At 36.5% G+C, this 21,851-nt stretch overlaps 1 protein-coding gene across 1 annotated transcript; it reads right to left on the reverse strand.

Annotated features, from left to right (window-relative positions):
- Nucleotides 1-285: 285 nt before the first annotated feature.
- On the reverse strand, nucleotides 286-13,430 carry TYRP1 (tyrosinase related protein 1). The gene is made up of 7 exons (XM_058672405.1): nucleotides 12,964-13,430; nucleotides 11,499-11,821; nucleotides 8,792-8,996; nucleotides 5,770-5,937; nucleotides 2,997-3,176; nucleotides 1,293-1,439; nucleotides 286-491 (listed from the first exon to the last, which is right to left on the reverse strand). Exons 1-7 carry the CDS (start codon nucleotides 13,412-13,414, stop codon nucleotides 286-288), a joined length of 1,680 nt encoding a protein of 559 aa, XP_058528388.1. The 5' UTR covers nucleotides 13,415-13,430.
- Nucleotides 13,431-21,851: the final 8,421 nt, after the last annotated feature.

Consider the following 21,851-nt stretch of genomic DNA (forward strand, 5'->3'; position numbering starts at 1 on the left):
TACAGTGATAGATCCTATTTTCTTCACATAGTCAAGTTTTAAATACACGGAAGATCATTACACTTTGCGTTTAAATATCATGGAGTACATGCAAGAAGCCATTTTAAATAGAACTCATTGAAATGATTTTATAGGACTCTTTAGAGCTCTGTAAAATAATGTCTGGAACATTATTTTCAACACATGCATGTATAAGGAAGAAGTTTAAAAGTGACAGAAAATACAATTAGTAATTCAATCAGGAGATTTCATGCTAATGTATGAGAGTAAGTAGGTCACTTGTCATCAGACCGTGGACTGATTAGGATTCTGGATTTTTTCGTAATCTCCAGTATAGTGTTGATACTGATCCGTGAGGAGAGGTTGATTAGCTTCATCCATTTTGTTTCTGGCACGAATCACGCAGGAAGCACCCACAAAAATGACTGCAATCAGCAATAAGGCAGCAACTACTGCTATGGTAATAATCTCAGATATGCTAAAAGATTGACCTATTTAAAAAGAAAATCAGAAAAAAAATAAACGGTAATATCCACAAATTCAACATCCTTGTTTATGCACTGTTGTGAATACTTGAACAGAAATTCTCAAACTTCATTTTTGTTAGCTACATTCACTAACAAAGCACTCTGGCATTTCAAAGTTACTTTTTTTTTTTTTATTTTTGAGGATTTGACTCTATTAGGAAGGTGAGCAATGGACTCATTCTGAAGGTGAGGAAATGATGGCTCAAAAAACTTCAGTCACTAGTACAACATCACGTGGTAAGAAGATTGCAGAGTTGATCAGAAGACAAATGTTCCAAATTTATGCTGTGCTCTACTATCTTTGTTGTGAAAGACATTTAAAGGTAAGCAAGAAAATTATATATTCTAAATTCTCAAAAAAGTTTCTGAAAGAAATTTTAGACAAATAAGTGGAGATGATATGCTATAGTAGATAAATAGAGGCTTATGAAATGGAACTAAGCTCAAAATTACCTTGTTCTCTTTGGAAATATGATCTTTGATAATTAACCACTCTAAGCTGCACCTTCCTTACGTGTAAGATAAGACTTAGAGGATTGACCTCAAAGGACTGTCAAGATTAAATTATATAATGAGTTCAAGTCACTTCAGGCCAGAGTGAGTTCTCAAGAAACAGTAAAATACCTTTCTGTGTCTTCAATGTGAACTCAGCTTAAAGCTCTAAATCCCAGTGCAAAAGGTAACCCTTAGCATACTGAGGTTACTTTACTTTGCAAATAATTTGTCTTTGGCAATTACCACAATTAAACACATTACCATGCTTACCTGGCCATTGAACTTCATAAGCATATCCGAGGTTGTCTGGAGCAGTAACAAACATTTCTATGTTAGTAATTGGAGGCCAAAATGGCACCATATTGTATTGTCTATTATGTCCAATAGGGGCATTTTCCAGTGGAAAAGTGGATATATCTAAAATATTCCAAAGACAACTTGTTAGTCAATATAACAGTATTAATGTCACTATTATGTTCTGAAGTCGTTCGGTATGGAAGGATAACATGAAAAGACATTCTTCATGTTTTTCAAAGAATAACAGCATGAAGTACATAAAGCAGAACAGAAAATTACATGAAATAATTTGAATGCTTTGAAAAAAGCATAGACATAAGACTTAATTGAAAAAAATTTTCTAAGCACGGAAACTTGAATATTTATCATCTATGAAAACTATCAAATGTTTTATTTTAAGATTATAGAGAATAATTTGATTAAAAATTTTAAACTTGTTTTTCAAAGCCAAAACAAAAGGTGGATATATAATTGGCCAAAATATCATTTACAAATGTACAGTAAGGGATAATTATGATTATAAACATGAAGGGCTTGTCCTTTTTATATTGAATAATACTTTGAAAAGATTTGCCAAAGTAGGAAAGAAATGTTGTATAGAATAAAAAGTGGGTTATATAAACATATATATTTGCGTGTTTATATATTTACATGTAAATATGTAAATCTAAGAGTTAGGAGACTGCATTTAAATTTAATCACCAAACAGCAGAACTGTCTATAACCATAAATGCAAATATATAAGAAAAATGAGATGGAACTCCAATTAGTGAATTTATAACCAATTTGCAGTAGAACAAATACTTGTGAGTAAATATTTTTTAATGATGGCTGACAGAGCAAATTATTTGGACCAATTCATCAAACTGTTGTCTTGATCAAGTTGAAGTAAATGTTCTTCTTTTGCATATACACACTAACATACATACCCAGAGAAAAATGACCCCAATGACTAATTGGGTCGATGAGTCAGTTACTAGTTGTCCCGCACTATCATGTTTATGCATAAGATGAATTAAAGGCACAAAATCTAAAAAGTGTAAAACTTAATTATGTGTTACAAGTCAAGTCACTTTCTCTAAAAATGTCATGTAAATCTCTGAGGTGAGGAGGAATGCTGCTGAAGAAGCCTTTTAAATAATGTTTTAACGAGTACATTGAAATGAACTTGAAAGAGCTTTCCTATGGTGTGGTATAAAAACCAACATTAACTTTTCAGGTTGAGTCGAATTTCCATTTGTAAGAGGTTGTAAGGGTAATAAAAATCAGAGCTGTGGACTATGAGCATAAAATTATGAGTTTTTTGAGAGATCAAAGAAGAGCTCTCAATGATTTTCCTATTCACATGAAAACAATTGACAGCAATTTTGAAAGATATGGAGTAGAAAAATTTGGGAAGTGTGTTAGTCATTTTTCAATATTAAAAACAAGAAGGGTGTGCCTGTGTAGTGCCAGAGAATGCTAATAAAGGTCACCTCCCAGCGACTATCCGGAGATACCTTTTGTCTGCATTTTCAAAATAGTTTTGAATACTTGAAAATGGCTAGATATTATGGCTATTATATCCTTATCTTGAAATGTATTGTGTGCTTGTCAACACCTAGCCTGAACTGATCATAGCGGCATATTAATAGGCCTCCTTGCTGAGCAGGCAAAAGGCATTTGAAAGCACCTTACCAGCTTTGTATCTCCTTAGCCATTCATCAAAGACTGCATCCGTGAAAGTATGCAGCAGGACAAAAATAGGATCATTTGGAGACAAATGAGTTTGTCCCCCTGTTCCATTCAGGAATAGATGGGCTAAATTGTGAAGACTCCGAACAGCAGGATCATATTTTCCTGTGGGAGCACTGTAACCTAGATGGAAAGTAAGCATGAGAAAAATAAAAACCATTGCAAATATTTCACTTCTCCAGTTAACAGCAGTGATCACGTTGTGAAACTGTTTTTTTTTTTTCCCTTCCCAAAGCTTGTCAGCCCAAATTTTGCTTCACTAAAATAACAATACACCTATGAACTGATAATTGATGATGTTTGCTCACTTTACCCAGAGCTTGGGTGGATTTAAGCTTGTGCATGATATTCTAAAATAAACCGTAGGTTAAGAATAATCAGCTTCAAGGGATGCTGGTTAAAATATGTAGAACACTCCATTTTGACAAGTTAGTCACTGTTCTACATAGAAATAAAGATAATAGACATCTCCACTTTCTTCTGAAAACTGCTGACACGATTAGAAGAACATAACCCCATTGTCCTGAACTGTAATTGCCCAATGTTACTTTAGTCTCCTACCTCACTTCGTGTGAACGATTGTCAGCATGTTTATTTTTGGAAGATTATTTTTGCAAGTATGTTATAATAGTTCTAAACTTTTCTAGAAAAGATTTAAATACTTTTAAAATATATTTTTATTTTGAATTTTGAATTCAGTGGTACAATTTTGTAGAGGCTGGGATTCCTCCCTTCCTCCATTCCCACCCCCTGACAGATTTCCCCCATTTTACCACAATGGCATAGTCCTTCCAAAGGAATCATAATTCTATCATTCTCTTATTTAAGTGTACCCCAACATTGTTGGTGCAGACAATGTCAGACAGTCCAGCATCCTATTATCTATACATGTCCAACAGTTTCATTGGGAATCCATCTTTCATCTGGAAGCAGGGATACATGTTCCATTATACCCCCATATCCATATTTGATAGACCCCAATCCCTCCATCACTATACATTTCCTTAATTGAGAAGCCATGAAACATGGTCAACAACTGGTATGAGTTAGAACAGCCACAACAACAACAACATCAACAACAAATTACTTTTAATATATAAATCTGTATTTTACATACATATTTTCATATGTTTTACACTGGTGGGATTCTCTAGATATTAAAGGGAAGATGAAGATAGATGCAAATAAAAACAGAGGACTTGGACATGAGGTGCCTGGTTGACTTGAAGGATGAGCAATAAGAGAGCAGGAAGAGTAGTGTATTACAACATGGAATGGGGATGTAATCTATGTTAACCAATTTTCTATCAATCTGAGATCCATTGAATAGTTACATTTAGTTAACCATTCATTAATTTCTTGTGTACTTATTCCATTACATTTTGAGTTAGAAAATCATTAAAGACACAGTGTTCGCTGAGGCCATGTAGCTATAACTTATCTTCTGCACATTATATTAGAAACTAACTTTGCAGTCTGAGTTCACGGATACTAGCTTTGTCAAAATACAGTGCTTAAGTCCAATCCAGTGTATTCATTTATTTATTAAAATGAAAATAAACAGATGAGAAATAGAATTTTGATAATCACAGGGGAGATAATTAAGAACAATGATCAGATATGTGTCTCACATCATAGGCTGACGAAAAATATTCCCATTGTGGGTGAACAGGATGCATCTGACTTGTAATTCTGTACTAATGATAAGTTTTGAAAATAATGCTCAATCAATAAGATTGAAAATAATGTCTAATATCTTATAATAATAACACTTATAATAATGCTTGTAACTCCTTTAAAAAGTTAAATATATATGAAGAATGATTTGTATATACAAAATGTAACTAACTGGCTGAGTATCTTCATCTCTTTTGGGCTCAGTTCTCTTGGGTTATAGCACTTTTATTAAAATTATTAAGTAAATAAAATTACATATCAGGAGATGCTAATTTCAATTTTACATACCTTTAAATAAAACTAGAAGGTGATACATAAATCAACTACATACATAAATCATAACAGACTTTACTGATTATCAATTATTCATCCTTTTTATTGCTTTTTAAAGAAATGTTTGTTTATATTCATAGGCAGAGTGGCAGAAAGAAAGTTAAGGAGAAAAAGATTTTCTGTCCACTGTTTCGCCTCCAGATCCTCCCTAAAATTAAAGTTGGGCCAGATGGAGACCAGGACCCTAAAACTTCATTGAGTTTCTCATTTGAATGGCTGGGCTCCTCCTGAGAATATTAACTGTGGCCTCTATGAATATTAACAGGAAACTGGACAGAAGTGGATCAGTTAGGACTCAAGGTGGCACTTGATCCAGTATGTAGCTATCCCAAATAGCAGTTTAACAACTGTGCCTCAAGGCCCACCCATTGTTGTTTTTAAATGAAAATAGAAATTTAAGAAGCTCTTACTGTTTCGAATATTATTTGCAAGGCTAGACTTTCATATAATTATAATTATTGGCCAGTTAGCTCTCAAAAATGGATTTAAAGAGAATTCAGATATTTCAGCATTTAGAGAGCAGTAGTTACAACCTCTTAGTTTTTGAGCAGTTAATTGTGACTAAATCATAATGGAAACTCCAATTGACGAAAATCATGGGATCAACATCGTATTCTATGTCTTTTGAAAGACACCTGATTTTGAATACTTCGATTTACTCTAAAGCAGACTAGATGAATTCAAAGCACAAAGTTCCTTTACTTGCCTTCCACTGTGTTTCGGAAGCTATCTGTGGAATTGGAGTAAAAAGGAGGTGTGTCAAATATGCCAACTTCCAAGCACTGAGTGACATCCTGTGGTTCGGGAAGACGCTGCACCATCGGTCTGGCGACATTTCCAGCTGGATTCCTCCTGATTGGCCCGTTTTCAGTGCCTGGGGAAAAGATGGGATAGGCGATCATTCATAGGAAATTTATGATCTTACTGTTACACTTGAAAATTCTCTATACAGTGTGACTCTTGAAAGATGGATTTTTCCAGTGAAATAAGAATTTAAAAATGTGTACTTAATGGCAGTAACATGAAACTAGTTGAAATTATCATGCCCTTCTTATGTGAGTAGAGTAGGTGTGCAATATGAAAACATCTGAAGGAGGAAAAATGACCACACTAACAGATGCAAGTCCTGGTATTTGTTAAACTGACATATGTTCTCTCACGAGCAAGTATTAAAATGAAAATTTCATGGAAAATTGAATTTTGCCAAAATAATCTCATAAACTTAGATTCCATACTAAAATCCATATTTCATAAGTTCTATGGGATTTTGCACCTGAATGCCATCTGTCTTACAGCTTTAGAAAGACAAAAACATGTAAAGGTGTTTAAGAAATAATATGTATTTCAAGCAAAATATTTTTTTCAGCAATTACTGTGATCAACTTTTTGTGAAGGACAGTAATAAACAGACAAAAAAGAGCTCTAATACTAGATGCAGATAATACAAAATAATGAAAAAAATGAAGTAGAAATGGAGAGGAGAAAAAGTATTTTTTCTAGTTTTCTTTACCAAGAAGGATTTACAAACAGCTGCAAATGATTGAGGAGAATTTCCATGGGTAAAATAGTATAGATTTTACAAGAGAAACATTTTATGCACAGGAAAAAAATGGAGAGAGTAAGCTTTCTTCTATTCCCAACAAAAACCCTGTCAAAACCCACCAGTGTCTCCCTTGGTCTTGGCCAAGGGCCTGGAATTTAATAGGTGTTGTTGAGTTACTTTGTGCATGTCAGACTACGGAAAATAGCATGTGAGCAGTAAAAAATGACTTGGTTAAGGAATAGCTTGCCTAAACTATATGAAAAAAACTGGAAAGCCAAGCAAGAGTTAAATTGTGACAAAAACAAATACACAGGTGAAAAAGTTAGTTCATGAGGAAGCGGGAGAAGTTGATGCCTTGTGTCAGTGAGAAGATTGGAATTAGGTTAGCACCATTTTGCAGTGTCCTGTCCCAGCTGTCTCAAGAGAGGTGTGTAGGTGGTATAGTGGGATACCATTATTCACTGGACTTGGAAAAATAGTAGTAACTGTAAACTCATGTATCTTTTAACTTATTAATAAAATCGTTATATTGTAAGCTTTTAGGTAATGCAATGCTTAGTACTTGGTGAATTAGCATCATGAGATTCAGGTTGTATATAAATGAGATATGTGGCTCTATTTGAACTGTAAATTGAATGTACCAATTATGGGTGTGTTTTATCACCAAAACCTTTCAGATACTGTTAATTAACCTACCAAGTCAAATTATTGATTTAGAGATTACTTAACAGGCAGCTGTCAAAAAATCTTAGCGATGCTATATGTTATTTAAGTTTTGCAACACTGTACCATACATTTCCCTCACTGTGGGCCTGGCGTGGTAACTTAGCAGCTAAAGTCCTTACCGGCTCTAATCCTGGCAGTCCTACTTCCCATCCAGCTCCCTGCTTGTGGCCTGGGAAAGCAGTTGAGAATGGCCCAAAGCCTTGGGACCCTGCACCCGTGTGGGAGACCCGGAAGAGTCTCCAGGCTTCTGGTTTCAGATTGGTGCAGCTCTGGTCATTGTGGTCGCTTGGGGAATAAATTAGCGGACAGAAGATCTGTCTCTCCTCCTCTCTGTATATCTGACTTTTCAACAAAAATAAAATAAAATAAAATAAATCTTTTTAAAAAAGATTTCCTTCACTGTGTTTATTACTGGAAAAATCTGATAGTAAAGAAACAAATTAAGCTAATTCAATTTTGACCAGTGATGTTCCAAATTTGTTTATACATGGCTATCTTCAGCCTTCACACTTACTCACATCCTACAGACGAACATTTTATGCATTGTATGTGTAGGAGTAGATGCAAAGTGTCTAATATTTGAAGAAGAAAATAGATTTGAGCAACATTTTAAATAAAAAACAATTTTATATGATGAACCAAGGAAGACATCTGAGTGACTGGAGTAATATTAGGCCCCAATAACTCACTTTTTTGGTCAATCAAGTTTGATGCATTAAGGGAATGTTAGAGAGATAATATGCACTAAGTACATAAAGACATCAATATGGAATGCCTAATTTGATCTAAAGATGCAATTTAGGTCTTTTACAAAATATGATCTATGGGACCACAGAGCTGGATAAGACTCTCCAGAGTGAAAAAAAGAACAGCTATGAGAGTTAGATAAGATACCTTACTAAAATATTTGGCTCTTTATCAGCCATATAATACATACATAATACAATTATACTTTCTTTTTTCATTCCCTTCTATGAGAGATAAAATATTTTATATTTATGTTTCTTCAAACTTTTGTGCATTTCAACTTCTACTTGAAAGGGAAAGAGAGAACATGGAAGAGAGAGACCCTTCACCAGCTGGTTCCCTTCCCCTCGTTACTTCCCTTCACTGCCCCCTCTGTTCTTGAAACACATCTGACTGCTAACCAGTGCTGGGGCTGAAGTTCCACAACCAGACTTTTCCAATCGGCAATGCACAGACCAAATTACTCAAGAAAAGTATAACAAAAAGTGTAGGCACTTTCTGTAACCCCTGAAGCACTTTACAGATTGTCTTGAATGTTCTAAGTGCTACACACTAGCACTACACATTAGTGAATTGCTACACACTAATTCCTTGAAATAAAAGTAGGTTTTAGTATCAAGTCCCCGGTAGAGTTAAGGACGTTCCAGGTAATTCATTTAATCTTTTAAATATGAAATTCTGACTCCTACTTGGAATTACTGTTGAGACTTACTGTTACAAAGTGTTCCCAGCGTATCATAATCTTCCAAGGATTCACAGACCACTCGCCATTGAGAGAAGACGGAGTTTGGACTTATAAGAGTGGAGTCAAAGTTGCTTCTCGAACCCATCATGTCATCAGTACAGATATCACATACATTTTTGCCAGTTGCAAAATTCCAGTAAGGAAGGGAGAATGAAGGTTCTTGCAACATTTCCTAGAGCACAGAAACTCTGTTAGTATCGTCACCTTGTACTTGCAGCCTCTTTGCTTGGCTTCCTACCTGCAACCTGTTTCTATTAACTTTCTTCAGCCAGCAAGGGTGTCAGTAAGTCCTTGCCCAGTATCTGAGGCACTAAGAGAGGTTATAAACAACTTATGTAACAGAACTCTAAAGTCCATTGCTAAAAGTCATTTCAGTGCCTGAGCAAATGAAACTCAACTCATACAGAAGTTTGTAGAAAAGATTAGACAGAATGAGTACCCCTGTTTTCTTTTTCAGGTCAGCAGTTTCTGTTGGCTATACCAAAGATTAAGAATGATATTATACCCTCCTTAATATTTTTGCCTTCTTCAATTGTTCTGGTCTTTAAAACTTGGAGCCAGATCCAGCCTTGAAGCAGTGACTGTTGCTGTGTGTCAGTTGTTAAATTTAATTTGAATAAGTTTAGCCTCTAAATTTTGTTTCTCCATGAGGCCATGTTGACTGCTTCCTCCCCACCTTATTTTTCTGAGCATTAAAGACATTCTATGCAAAGGCTCCTGCTCCAGAACCTAACTACTCCGACTCAGGCTTTCTCATAACACTCATATACAGACAGAAAATGTTCAATGAAAACAGAATGATCATTTCTGACTATTGTTGTTTAGGCCAGAGACCTAGTTTCCATTTAGTGAATCTCACATATTGTTCAAATGCTGGACTCATGTTCACATGCTTATTTGACTGTCTGACTAGGTTCCTTTCAATGGATATGCAATGTACTTGCTATTTCTCACTTCTTTTGGCCTAAGTGTAGGTTCGCCATCCTCTTATCTTACCTCTCTAACATGTAGTACTTTTCTATTGTTTTCGCTTTCTAGGAAACATCTCCTTATCCACGGTGTTTTCCAGGACTAAAGCCTTCCTCTGCCTTGCTGGCTGTTATTGATCTCCAGGGATTTGTAGTCGCTTTGAATCCATCACTGAAGTTCACAAAAGTTAGTGACAGCTTCCAAGGGATCATTAAGAATTGGTTTGCGGTTCAGCAACTGGCATTTGGGACCCAGAGCATATTCATGTGGCATTTCAACTGTGTGTCATATTTAGATTCTAATTTGTTGGATCTCTTGTGCTTTTGGGTTTTATAAGTGTAGGTGACAGAGGTTGAAGTTTACACAGGCAACTGTGCACCTGCCATTATATCTTGCTGTGCCCATGAGAAAATGGCTTAAAGGCATGAGATGGATTACAAATGACAGATTTATCTACTCATAATCTACCAAATGCCTCACTTGGATCAAAGCTATAAAATATGATGTTCAGAGTATCAGATGAATTCATTTAATCATTCTGAAACTGCATGAGGATAGAATACTTTCAAACCAATATTTTATTCTGTTTTTGTTCATTAATTTCCTCCCTGCTAACCATTCCCCGACCCCCTTGTAATATTGCTGACACACACATCCTGTGAATCAATAAATGAATCTGAATACCTTTTCTGTCTTCAAGTCTTTTAAAGTTACTTTTGATTTTAATCTGAGGGACAAGATTCATTACTGTTACTTCACACAGGAAAGAGATTTAATTTGTAACATTCTGGGTGAAATCCAATAACTTCAATTTTTATTCTAAAATTACTTTTCTGAAGAAATAGAACATTTGGGAAAATAGCCTGTACTAAATATTTTAGTAGGTTTTGAGCTTAACTATGTAAAAATGCAGGAGATAAGATTCTTGTCAGCAGAAGTTAATGTCTTTTAGGTAAAAATGATGTCCAAAGAATGTGATTGTTTTTGCTCTTCAATATTTTTGCATATTTAAAATGAATAGCATATATTTTGTGCTGCACTCACACAGTGAAATGATTACTGCACTTAAGCAAATTAATGTAGCCATCATTTCACATAGAGATGAGATGTTCTTATACGTGGCTCCTTTGCAAGTTTCAGAGTTGTAGGGATCATGTGACATATGGGAAAGATGGCAACCTAAATGGAAAAGAACTGTCTTCATGACTTGTATCTTAGACGACACCAGAAAGTTTCATCATCTAGTAGGATCAGACATTTGTAACTCTGAAGCCTGCAGAGGTATACACACGCACCATCACTTCATCCAGACCAAGACAGGTATATACTCACATCTGTTCAAGGGGTGTATACTCACATCTGTTCAAGGGGAAAGGCATATCCTGTGAGACTATTTTGCTTCCAACTTTAGGAAAGTAATTTGTCAATTACAGAGCTGTAGGATATTTCAAAACCTTTAATTCACACCTAAAAATAGCTCGACTGACTTCCCCATCAATATTACTTTCTTTTCACTTCACAAAAGATAATTAGTAAGTGATCAGAAGAGAGAGACACTTTGCTAAATGACAAAGGCAGAATAATGAGGTGAAATTGCTTTATCGTCACCATGTCCTGATCATTTGGAAAAAAGTGAATTAAAATGACTTGAAGACAAGGCATCTTATCTGTAAAGGATCTGCAGATGGACATGTGCTGTGCCTACCTGCATGTCTCTCTCCAGCTGCAGCAAATGGTACCTGTGCCACGTGAGGAAAGCTGGTCCTTCATGAGAAAAATCTATATCACCAAAGCTTTCCTGCCCCGGACCAAGAAAAGTCTTTTTCACTGAGTAATAATGCGTCCAAACAAAATAGTTATAAATGGAAATGTTCTCAAATTGTGGTGTGTTGCCATCTGGTCCCAACATTTCTTCTGATCTCCTGGTAGCAATGACAAATTGAGGGTGAGTGGTGCGCTTTGCCATATCCAGGGCCTGGACGAAGTGGTTCTTTTCTTCTGAAGTTAAGTCCAGAATATTCCTCCTGACTTTAAGGATACAAAATTCCAACATGAAACATCTGCCTTGGGTCAAATGGGTATAGAATGATCAACATCACATTATAGCATATCACGTCCATTAATGCATGCTCAAATCTGTCTTAATCATTTGATGTTTTGAAAAGTAAATGGAAAAAAACCTTTTACTTTAGACCAGCTTTCTTTCTGTCTCTTCATCTCTCTTCCTCTCTTCAGTTTACTCTAGGATTTCTATTACATTTATGCAATCTGTTACATTTATTTCTGCTCACTATTGGAATTTTTTTATTTTATTTTATTTTAAAAACTAAAAGACTTGCAAAAATAATGACAGTCATATATCATTTTGGTTAAGATCAGAGACATGCAGTATGACTTCAGACAGATTTTTCTAAGCTTTAGCTTTGCATCTGCAAAGTACAGATAAAATAACACCTTTATGGAGTTGCAAAGACCAACGAACATGCACACCAAAAGGAATAAGACCGGGGCCCTGGCCTATAATAATGACTCAATAAATGTTCTATTAAGTCCTTGATCCAGTAACTAGCAAAAGAAAACAAATATTTCTGCAGTTCATTATTTACTGCTTTGTGCTTTAATTGAATGACATTTAGGCTTCAGGCCATGCTCATCATCTGAAAAGCTTTAATTTAATCATTACAGTGGTAAACTTTTTCTGTGTGTGTGATTCATGAAGGGTAGTGGAAGAAGCTGAAATAAGATATTAGAGGTAGATATAATGCCAATGGAACTTTCATGTATACCAGGAACCACTTATATGGACTTGAACTTCCTGAACCTCATATATGATATTAACTTAAACACCTTGATCAATTAATCAAAGGACTAGCCAAAAATGCTTAGTATAGTTTCTGACATATAGTGTTGCACAAAATTAATTTAGGGAGAAATGTTATCAGCCAGAAAGCTTGAACTTCCACTCCAACCCTTGAAATTGAAAAAGTTGTCAAGTCTTTGCAGGCCTCTGCTTCCTCAGCTGTAAAAAGAGATGGTTGGTGATGCAAAAGACTGTACAAAGAAATGGCAAGATGATGGTCAGGTGTGCTTGTAGCTCAAAATGATGTGAGATTCTGTTAAGGGATTTGAACTTTCTACAACCCTGTGCTCTCATTCATGCATCCTCTTACCTATAAGAATCCTCTGGTCACAGGCAGCTCCCCTCCATCCAGGGCGACAAGCACCACAGTTGTATCCTGAGAAGTTGTCATTGCACTGGCATGTCCTATTAAAGAACCTTGTGGGCCAGCCCTCCCGATCATCTCTGCCATCATGGGGGTACTGTGGACTGTGAGGACGGGAGTCTGCAGTCACTGCCGTGCACCTGCCCCTGCCTGATGATGAGCCACAAGGGTCAGTCCCTGGTTCAGACAGAGGGGACAGGTCTGGGCAACACATACCACTTCTCAAAGCCTCAACTGTGGCACATTCCCTTGGAAACTGAGCCCAGGCCTGCCAGAAAAGCAGCACAAGGAAGATACAGTGGAGACAGAAGAATTTCTGAGTTTTCATTTTGCTTGAAGCAAGAGTATAGCACAAAAATTTGATTTGCAGTACTTTGCATAGGGAAGACTGAGGCATATAAACCAAAATCCAGCTGAAAAAAAGAAAACAAGATTCAATTATGAAATGCTTTTCTGTCTTTTCATAAATGGCATAATCCCTTCCAGATTTACCTTTAAAATAGATTCCACATTTGTAAAATGACACCCTAAATAATCAAAGTAGTCATTTGTCTTTAAAAACTTTGCGTGTACAAGACCTAAACAATTAAATTGTGGGACACAGTCATTTAGATATCTTCATTTTAGATGTATGTGCTTATACTCACACGTTTAACCTGCAAATCATTTATCAAGAGCATTCATTAGCAGGTCACTGCCATTAATTACACTTATCCATGAAGCTGAAAGAAGAGTTGGAAGCAAATTTCCAGTAAGTTAATTTCCATGATTGGAAGTCCCTTATCTTAATGGAGTTTGGGCAGGAGTCATCCATTCCCCATGGAGTTTCTTTCCAGTACCTTAAACTCCTGAGCTGTTCTGCTGAACCTCCTGGAGAGCTGAGGCTTCTGTGTTGGCTTGTCTCTTGATGTCAGAGCTGTTAATTGCATGTGAGTTTCTGCTTGTTAAGTAATCCCAAATCTGCTCACCCCAACGGGGAGGAGCTGAGTCCTCTTCTCCACCCTCAACTAATCCCTTTTCACATCAGTGAGATTTTTCTGCCCTTTAACTGTTTGGTTAGCACATGATTCCCTTCCCACTGATTTCCTTGTGATGCTGAAAGTTTTAAGAAAAGGTCAGAAGTGCTGACTTATAAAACAAGGCAGAGAAACTAAGCTTTTTGTTTTATTTCTCCTTTGGAGGATGGAACAAGAGTCATTACTTTTTTCTTATTAATATAAAGGCCAGACTAATGCTAGACTTGATTGTGCATTTTCTGAAAACTGATGCTGCCATTCTTATAAATTATAGAATTATTATAGTTGATGGCAAAGGCATCAGCCACAATGAGCTCTGCATTGACTATCATGATATGTGCTAGTTTTGATAGTGTTGGGTACATCAACTCTATCAGCCCCATCTCACTAGCTGGTATCCATCTTGTAGAAGAAGATCATAGGGTCACTGCTGCTTCTGTTGTTGAGGATCAATGACGTCTTTCCTTTGCAAACATTCATAGGGAAGATACTATCTATGTATTCTCTTAGAGGTGAGCGCTTAGGTACTGTGGTACAGCTAGCTAGGGTGGCACTTGCAATGAAGGTTTGAACTTTGTCTTTGATTGAGCTTCTGGGAGACAGCAGATAATGGTCCAAGTACTTGTGCTCTTGACCCGAGTAGCATACTCAGGTGGAGTTCCTGGCTTGTGGCTTCTGCCAAGCCTGGACGTAACCATAGACGTCATTGCAAAGTCGAACCAACACATAGATCTCTTAGGAATATATTACACTTGATCTTAGCCAAAAGGCTGAGAAGCGATCTTAGGAATGTATTAATTTACAAAGGTTATAATGATGAGTTCATAATGAGGCTTAGGTGTTCTACTTGACTGTAAAGCAATGAAATTGGCCATGAAATTTTATGAAAGAATCAAAGCTATGATGATAAACAAAATAAACAGTTATATCTCTGTGTATAAATTTAGGTTAAAAACGAAGACAAAGGTTAAAAAAAACCACAACACTAGAAGCAATCTTCTGTTTCCAGGCCTGCCTGTGCCAGCAGGATTTAGTACAAGCGCATCAAACCACGTTGTTAAGGCACAAGGCACTGAGGTGTTATTCTTTCTTATATTTATTTTTAGTTTATGGTTGCTATGTATATGGGAATCAATGAATGTGTACACATATTAGGATATTTCCTAAACTGCTTTAAAAAATAGACTTATGTTGGTGATTTATTCCAAACCCAGGAGACAACATTTTAACCCTTTTCTTGCTTTCTTCTTTTTTAAAATGTATTATTATTTGAAAGATTTTAGAGAGAGTAAAATCCACTGCCTCACTTTTTTAAACCTGTATACACATGTATCACATATATTCACATATATGCATGTACATACAGAATTTGCATATTTTCAAGTTTGTTTCATCTGAAGGTAAACAAATGAGTACTAAATATGCCCACACTGGCTAGAATTGGGACGATCCCAAGCTTGCATCCTGGAGCCTCTTCCTGGTTCTCATGTGGGTGAAGGGTCCCAGGACTTGGGCCATTATTTGCTGTCTTCTCAGGCCATAGCAGGGAGCTGGGTTAAAAGTGGAGCAGCTGGGACATGAACCAGTGCTTGTATGAGAGGCTGGCACTACAGGACAGAGAATTCGTCCCATCCCTTTTCACTCTTGAGGCAGTTATAATCTCCCAAGCAAAATCATTACTGCAGATATAAAATTCATGAACCAGATTTTCTTTCATTAACATTATGTACGTAAATTGCTCCCAAGCTGTGGCATGTAATGGCATTTTTCATTTTTTTCAATTATACCACACCATATTGACCATTATCCTATTAGAAGACAGGCAGTTTTCCAGGATTCTTTTTCATGTGCACATTTTTTTATGAATAATGCTCCTTTAAATAGTTTTTAATATTTACTGGTGGGTATATTTAGTACTCATATCTTTTTCCTTAAAATGAAGTAAATTTGAAAACATGCAAATTATACATGTACATGTGTTTATGTGAATATATGTCATGCATGTGTATACAGCTTAAAAAATTTCTTCATGTAACATGTGGATGTGGATATTTACAAAACTACTTTACATTTGTTTCCAAAGTCATTATAGTCATTTTTATTCATCCAAGTTATTTTACTTAGCTATTAAAGATTTATCTATTTTTATCATAAAGGTGGATTTCCAGAGAGAAAGAGATACAGAGAGAAAGATCTTCTGTCTGCTGGTCCACTCTCCATGTGGCCGCCATGCCTGGAGTTGAGTTGATTGAAGATATGAGCCAGGAGCTTCTTCCAGGTCTCCAACATGGGTGCAGGCTCCCAAGGCTTTGTACCATTCTCCACTGATCTCCCAGATATAAGTAGGGAGCTGGAATGGAAGTGGAGCAGCTGGGAAATAAACTGGCACCCATATGGGATCCAGGGGTGTCGCTTGTAAGGCTAGGATTTAATCACTGAGCCATCACACTGGGCCCCAACTATTTTATCTAAAGATTTACCTATTTATGTATTTGGAAGACAAAGCAACAGGGAATCAGATAGGGACAAAAAGAGATCTTCCATTTGCTGGTTTACTCTTCAAATGACTACAATGGCAAAAGTTAGCCAGACTGAAGTCAGAAGTCAGAAAATCCATCTGGATCTCCCATGCATGTGGCCGGAGTCTAAACACTTGGTTGATCTGCTGCTTTCTTGGGTGCATTAGCAAGGAGCTAGACTGGAAGTGGAACAGCCAATACTCAAACTAGCACTATGATATTGGATGCTGGTATCAGAAATCATGACCTAACCAGTTTTGCCCTGATGCTTGCCCCATTCAAGAATGTTTTTAATTATGATAAAACATGGACTGGCATAGCTGTATAGCAGGTGAATCCTCTGCTTGTAGCACTGGTATCCAAACCGGGTACCAGATCTAGTCCTGACTGCTCTGCTTCTGATCTGGCTCTGTGCTAAGGCCTGGAAAAAGCAGCGGAGGATGGCTCAAGTCATTGGGCCCCTGCACCCATGTGGGAAATCCATAAGAAGCTCTTGGCTCCTGTCTTCAGATTGAATTAACAATGTATATTGCATCCATTTGAGGAAAGAAACTGTAGATAGAAATGTCTTTCTCTCTTTCTCTTTCCTCTCTCTCTTTCTTTTTCTTCTTCTTCTCTTCCTCCTCCTCCTCCTTCTTCTTTCTGCCTTTCCAGTAAAAATAAATAAATTAAAACAGTATAATAAAACAAAATTTTATGAACAGCAGAAACTATATCTCATGGATTTTGATTTTTTTGCTAGTTTCATCTTCTCAAAACACTTATGATTAAATTCTTCAATGACTCATAGATCATACAGAAGCACAATTTTCATGAAGAAGATTCATGATTTTCTTTTTCATTTCTTCAATGACACGTTAGTCATTCAGTAGCATGTTATTTAACTTTATGGTGTTGTTAATTTCTTTTTTTCCTTCCTGTTTATTTTCTTTTGTGGCTTTTCATTTAAGGGGATGTCTAGTAACTGTGTAATGGAGACTAGCATATCTAGCAGCATGTTATTTAACTTCATGGCATTGTAAATTTCTATTTTTCTTCCTGTGGTTGATTTTGTATTTTGGTTTTTCATTTAAGGGGATGTATAGTAATTGTATAATTGAGACTATCATAGCCAGATCTGAGAATACAAAGCAGTATGCATTTCTACTTCCAGACAAAGATGGACTCCCAATGAAACTGTTTGCTATATCTTGACAATAGGATGCTAGACTCTCTGCCATTGTCCATGCCTGCAATGATGGACATATGACTGTGTATGAAGAACTATAGTATAGTAATGATACAGGGGAACTCAGTGAGGGGGGAGGGATAAGGAAAATCCAAGGGCCTATGGAATTGTATCATAAAATGATAATAATAAAAAGAGGTAAAATAAAAAAAGATATTTTATGGATTTAATAGCTTGCTAATATTTAGTAAAAACAGATGATTTGCAATGATAAGAACAAGTCTCCTTCTTTGCAGGCAGTTTTGCTCTGAAATTTCAGCTATGCAGCATCAATTGCAGTTTGAAAATATTAAATGGGAAATTCAAGAAACAATTCCAGAAAACAATTCATAGATTTTTAGTTGTATGTCATTCTAAGCAAAATGAAGCACTTCTGTAGCTTTCCACCCAGGATACCAAACATCCAATTATCAAGAGTTTTCATATTGCATTAGCTGCCTATTTATCCACGTAGAACCTGCTCTGCTTGTTAGAGCTACTGTTGCAGTATTATATTGTTCATGTTTGGACAACTTTTGCTTTGCTTAATAATGTGCACAGTGGACAACAATGGTGATGTGGGAAAAGGGAATCTGTCAGCAATAATAAAGTGCCTTTTTAAAGGCAAAAGATAAAAGTTTCAAATGTAATAATAATATTATAATATGCTGAGCTTGATAATACCTAGGGTAAGAACACATTGAAAAGAAGTAAGTTTAGGGTTCAGGCACTCAACAATAGTCTTGGAGAATATGCCAGAAGGATGAAAGAGGATTATTTTATATCCTGAAATTTTTCTACTGGATAACACATCATAAAACATTAATATCAGTGACTATATTCTTCATGAATACTTCATTAACAATTTTGAGTTTGCTTCAAATTCTTCCTTATTATCAATAACCCTTATGCAATTTTAATTTCACATTGTTTACACTTCTCTGTGGGCATGATGCGTAGGACCAATAATGATAAAAAATCATGCATGATTTGGAGCTACATTGAGAAACCAATTTGGTGTAATTTAAGATAGTATCTATTTCTTTCCTTCAAATAATGATTGCTCTCAATTTTAAAAGTATGTACTCTAATTTGAATACAGTAAATTAACAGATATTTTTGATGACTGCTTCATGAGGATCATCTCTCTGGAGTTCTGAGTTTTCTATTTACTTACATACAATATTATTCTGAGATGTTCATAACATAATCAAGTTATTGGCTTTCATTATACAGTAAGTATATTAACGCTCTGCTCAAATGTATTTTAAATTTGTTTATTTATTTTTACTGAAAAAGCGGATCAGATTTACAGAGAGAAGAAGAGAAAGAGAAAAAGATCTTAATGTCTGCTGGTTCACTCCCCAAATGGCTGCAGCAATCAGAGCTGAGCCTATCAGAAACCAGGAGCCAAAAGCTTCTTCCAATCTCCCAAGTAGGAGCAGGGTGCAAGTCTTTGGGTCATCCTCTGCTGCTTTCTCAGGCCACAAGCAGGGAGCTGGATGGGAAGCAGGGCAGCAGGGATACAAATCAATGGCTTGATGGGATCCTGGTCCTTGCAAGGTGAGATTTTAGTCATTGAGACATCACACCAGACCTGACCCTTTGCTTATTCTAAGTTTGTAGCATTTTGTTCAAGCTTTCTTTGTGTTATGTTCATGTGCATCTTAATAATCACAAGTGGGATAATGTTGTGTGGCGGCATGTTAAGCCATCACTTGTTATGCCCACCTTGCCATATTGAAGTGCTGGATTGAGTACTGGATTTTTGGACCATCCATATTGAAGTGCAGGGTTGAGTACTGGATTTTTGGCTTCCAATTCAGATGCCTGTTAATGCCTCCGCTGAGTCAGGAGGTTACAGTTTTGAAGGCTGGAGTCCTTGTATTACATGTGGGAAATATGAATGGAATTCCTGGCTAATGTCTTTAGCCTGTCCCCTACCTGGCTATTGGGTTCATTTTGGGACATGCTGGTGGGTTCAAGATCTCTTGCTTTCACTGACACTTTCCTTATTTAAAAATAGTTCTTTTAAAAAACATTGTTAATGCCAGGGATATACTGAAATGTTTCTTGTCATAATCTTTAGGATAGGAAGTGCCTCCACATTAAGAGATTGAGCTTTTGGGCCCGGCAGCGTGGCCAAGCGGCTAAAGTCCTCGCCTTGAAAACCCCGGGATCCCATGTGGGCGCCGGTTCTGATTCCGGCAGCCCCACTTCCCATCCAGATCCCTGCTTGTCGCCTGGGAGAGCAGTTGAGGACGGCCCAATGCATTGGGACACTGCACCCGCGTGGGAGACCCGGCTTTGGATCGGCGCGCACCGGCCCGTTGTGGCTCACTTGGGGAGTGAATCATCGGACGGAGGATCTTCCTCTCTGTCTCTCCTCCTCTGTGTCTATCTGGCTGTAATAAAATGAATAAATCTTTTTTTAAAAAAAGAGATTGAGCTTTTGTTTTTTCCATTTAAGACTTGAATACACTCAAAATTCACATGGCAAGAGACTTGGATGGATATATACTTTGAACATTATGCTGTATCTTAAGTATAATCACTTGAACATGGATTCTTATATGAATTTTTTAATTGTCTCTAGAACTACTGAATGACCATTTGTGGAATATGATCACCCTCTTATATACTGTGAAAACTAAAATTTGCATTATTATCTTTGAGGGCATAAAGGAGTGTAAGGTACATATATTTTAGAGTCACTAACCAGGGCCAGGCTTTCTATACAGTCATAAAAAGCTGGGAAATAATTGCTATGTTTACATTCACTTTTTCCAAATAGATTTATGGATCTCCCAAATATTCACAAATTCGTTAATTTCTCTTACTTTTTGGGTACCTAACAACACAACCTGATAGAGCCTTCACAATCTGAACTTTCGGAAGTTAATGTAAATTATTTATTTATATTACTTTAGTTATAATATAATTACAATTACATAATGTGGCTTAAAAGACACCATAATTTGTTCCAGTCCACTAGCCTGTTGCCCAGTCAGAACTAAAACCATAAATTTAAGGTTAAATGCTAAAAATTACCTTAAAAGCTGTATTTTAACACCAAGTTTTATTTACTTTTAAATCACCATATATCGTATATGAGTGTGTACAGTTGATCAATGAAAGAAGGTAAATGTGAGAAGGAAAATGAAATTTATCGAGGAAGTTTCACTTGAGAAACTCTGGTGGTCTTGGTTCCAGGGTATAGGAGAGAAAAGCATGAAGTATCTGGGAATAAACCTAACCAAAAATGTAGGAGACCTATTTGAGGAAAACTACAAACTACTTAAAAAAGAAATTGAACAAGATCTAGAAAGATGGAGTAACATCCCATGCTCCTGGATAGGTAAAATCACTATCATTAAAATGTCTATATTGCCAAAAGCAATATATACATTCAACGCAATTCCAATCAAATTGCCAAAAACATTCTTCACGGAACTGGAAACAATGATCCAAAGGTTCATCTGGAAACACAAAAAACCACGAATAGCTAGAACCATCCTGAAGAACAGGAAGTTAGCAGGGGGAATCACAGTCCCGGACCTCTGGACATACTACAGGGCAGTGGTTATCAAAACAGCCTGGTACTGGCACAAAGATAGAGAGGAAGATCAATGGAGCAGAATAGAAACACCAGAAGGGAACCCACACAGATACAGTCAAATAATCTTTGATAAAAGGACAAACGATAATCCAGGCAAATGGGAAGTTCTCTTCAATAAATGCTGTTGGGACAACTGGTTGATAACCTGTAGAAACAAAAAGATAGGCCCACATCTCTCACCATATACTAAGATCAAATCTAAATGGATAAAAGATCTAAACCTGCATCCAGAAACCTTCAAACTTTTGGAAGAAAATGTTGGAAATACTCTGCAAGATCTAGGGGTAGGTCCCTACTTTCTAAGAAGGACACCAGAAGCAGTAGAAATCGAGACCAAAATAAACAAATGGGACCTCATCAAACTAAGAAGCTTCTGCACAGCAAAGGAAACATCAACAAAGTAAAAAAGCAGCCCACAGAATGGGAGAAGATCTTCGCACACGACATAGGTGATAGAGGACTAATCTCCAGAG

This window comes from Ochotona princeps, chromosome 14, assembly GCF_030435755.1.
Source record: "Ochotona princeps isolate mOchPri1 chromosome 14, mOchPri1.hap1, whole genome shotgun sequence".
Classification (NCBI taxonomy): Eukaryota; Metazoa; Chordata; class Mammalia; order Lagomorpha; family Ochotonidae; genus Ochotona; species Ochotona princeps.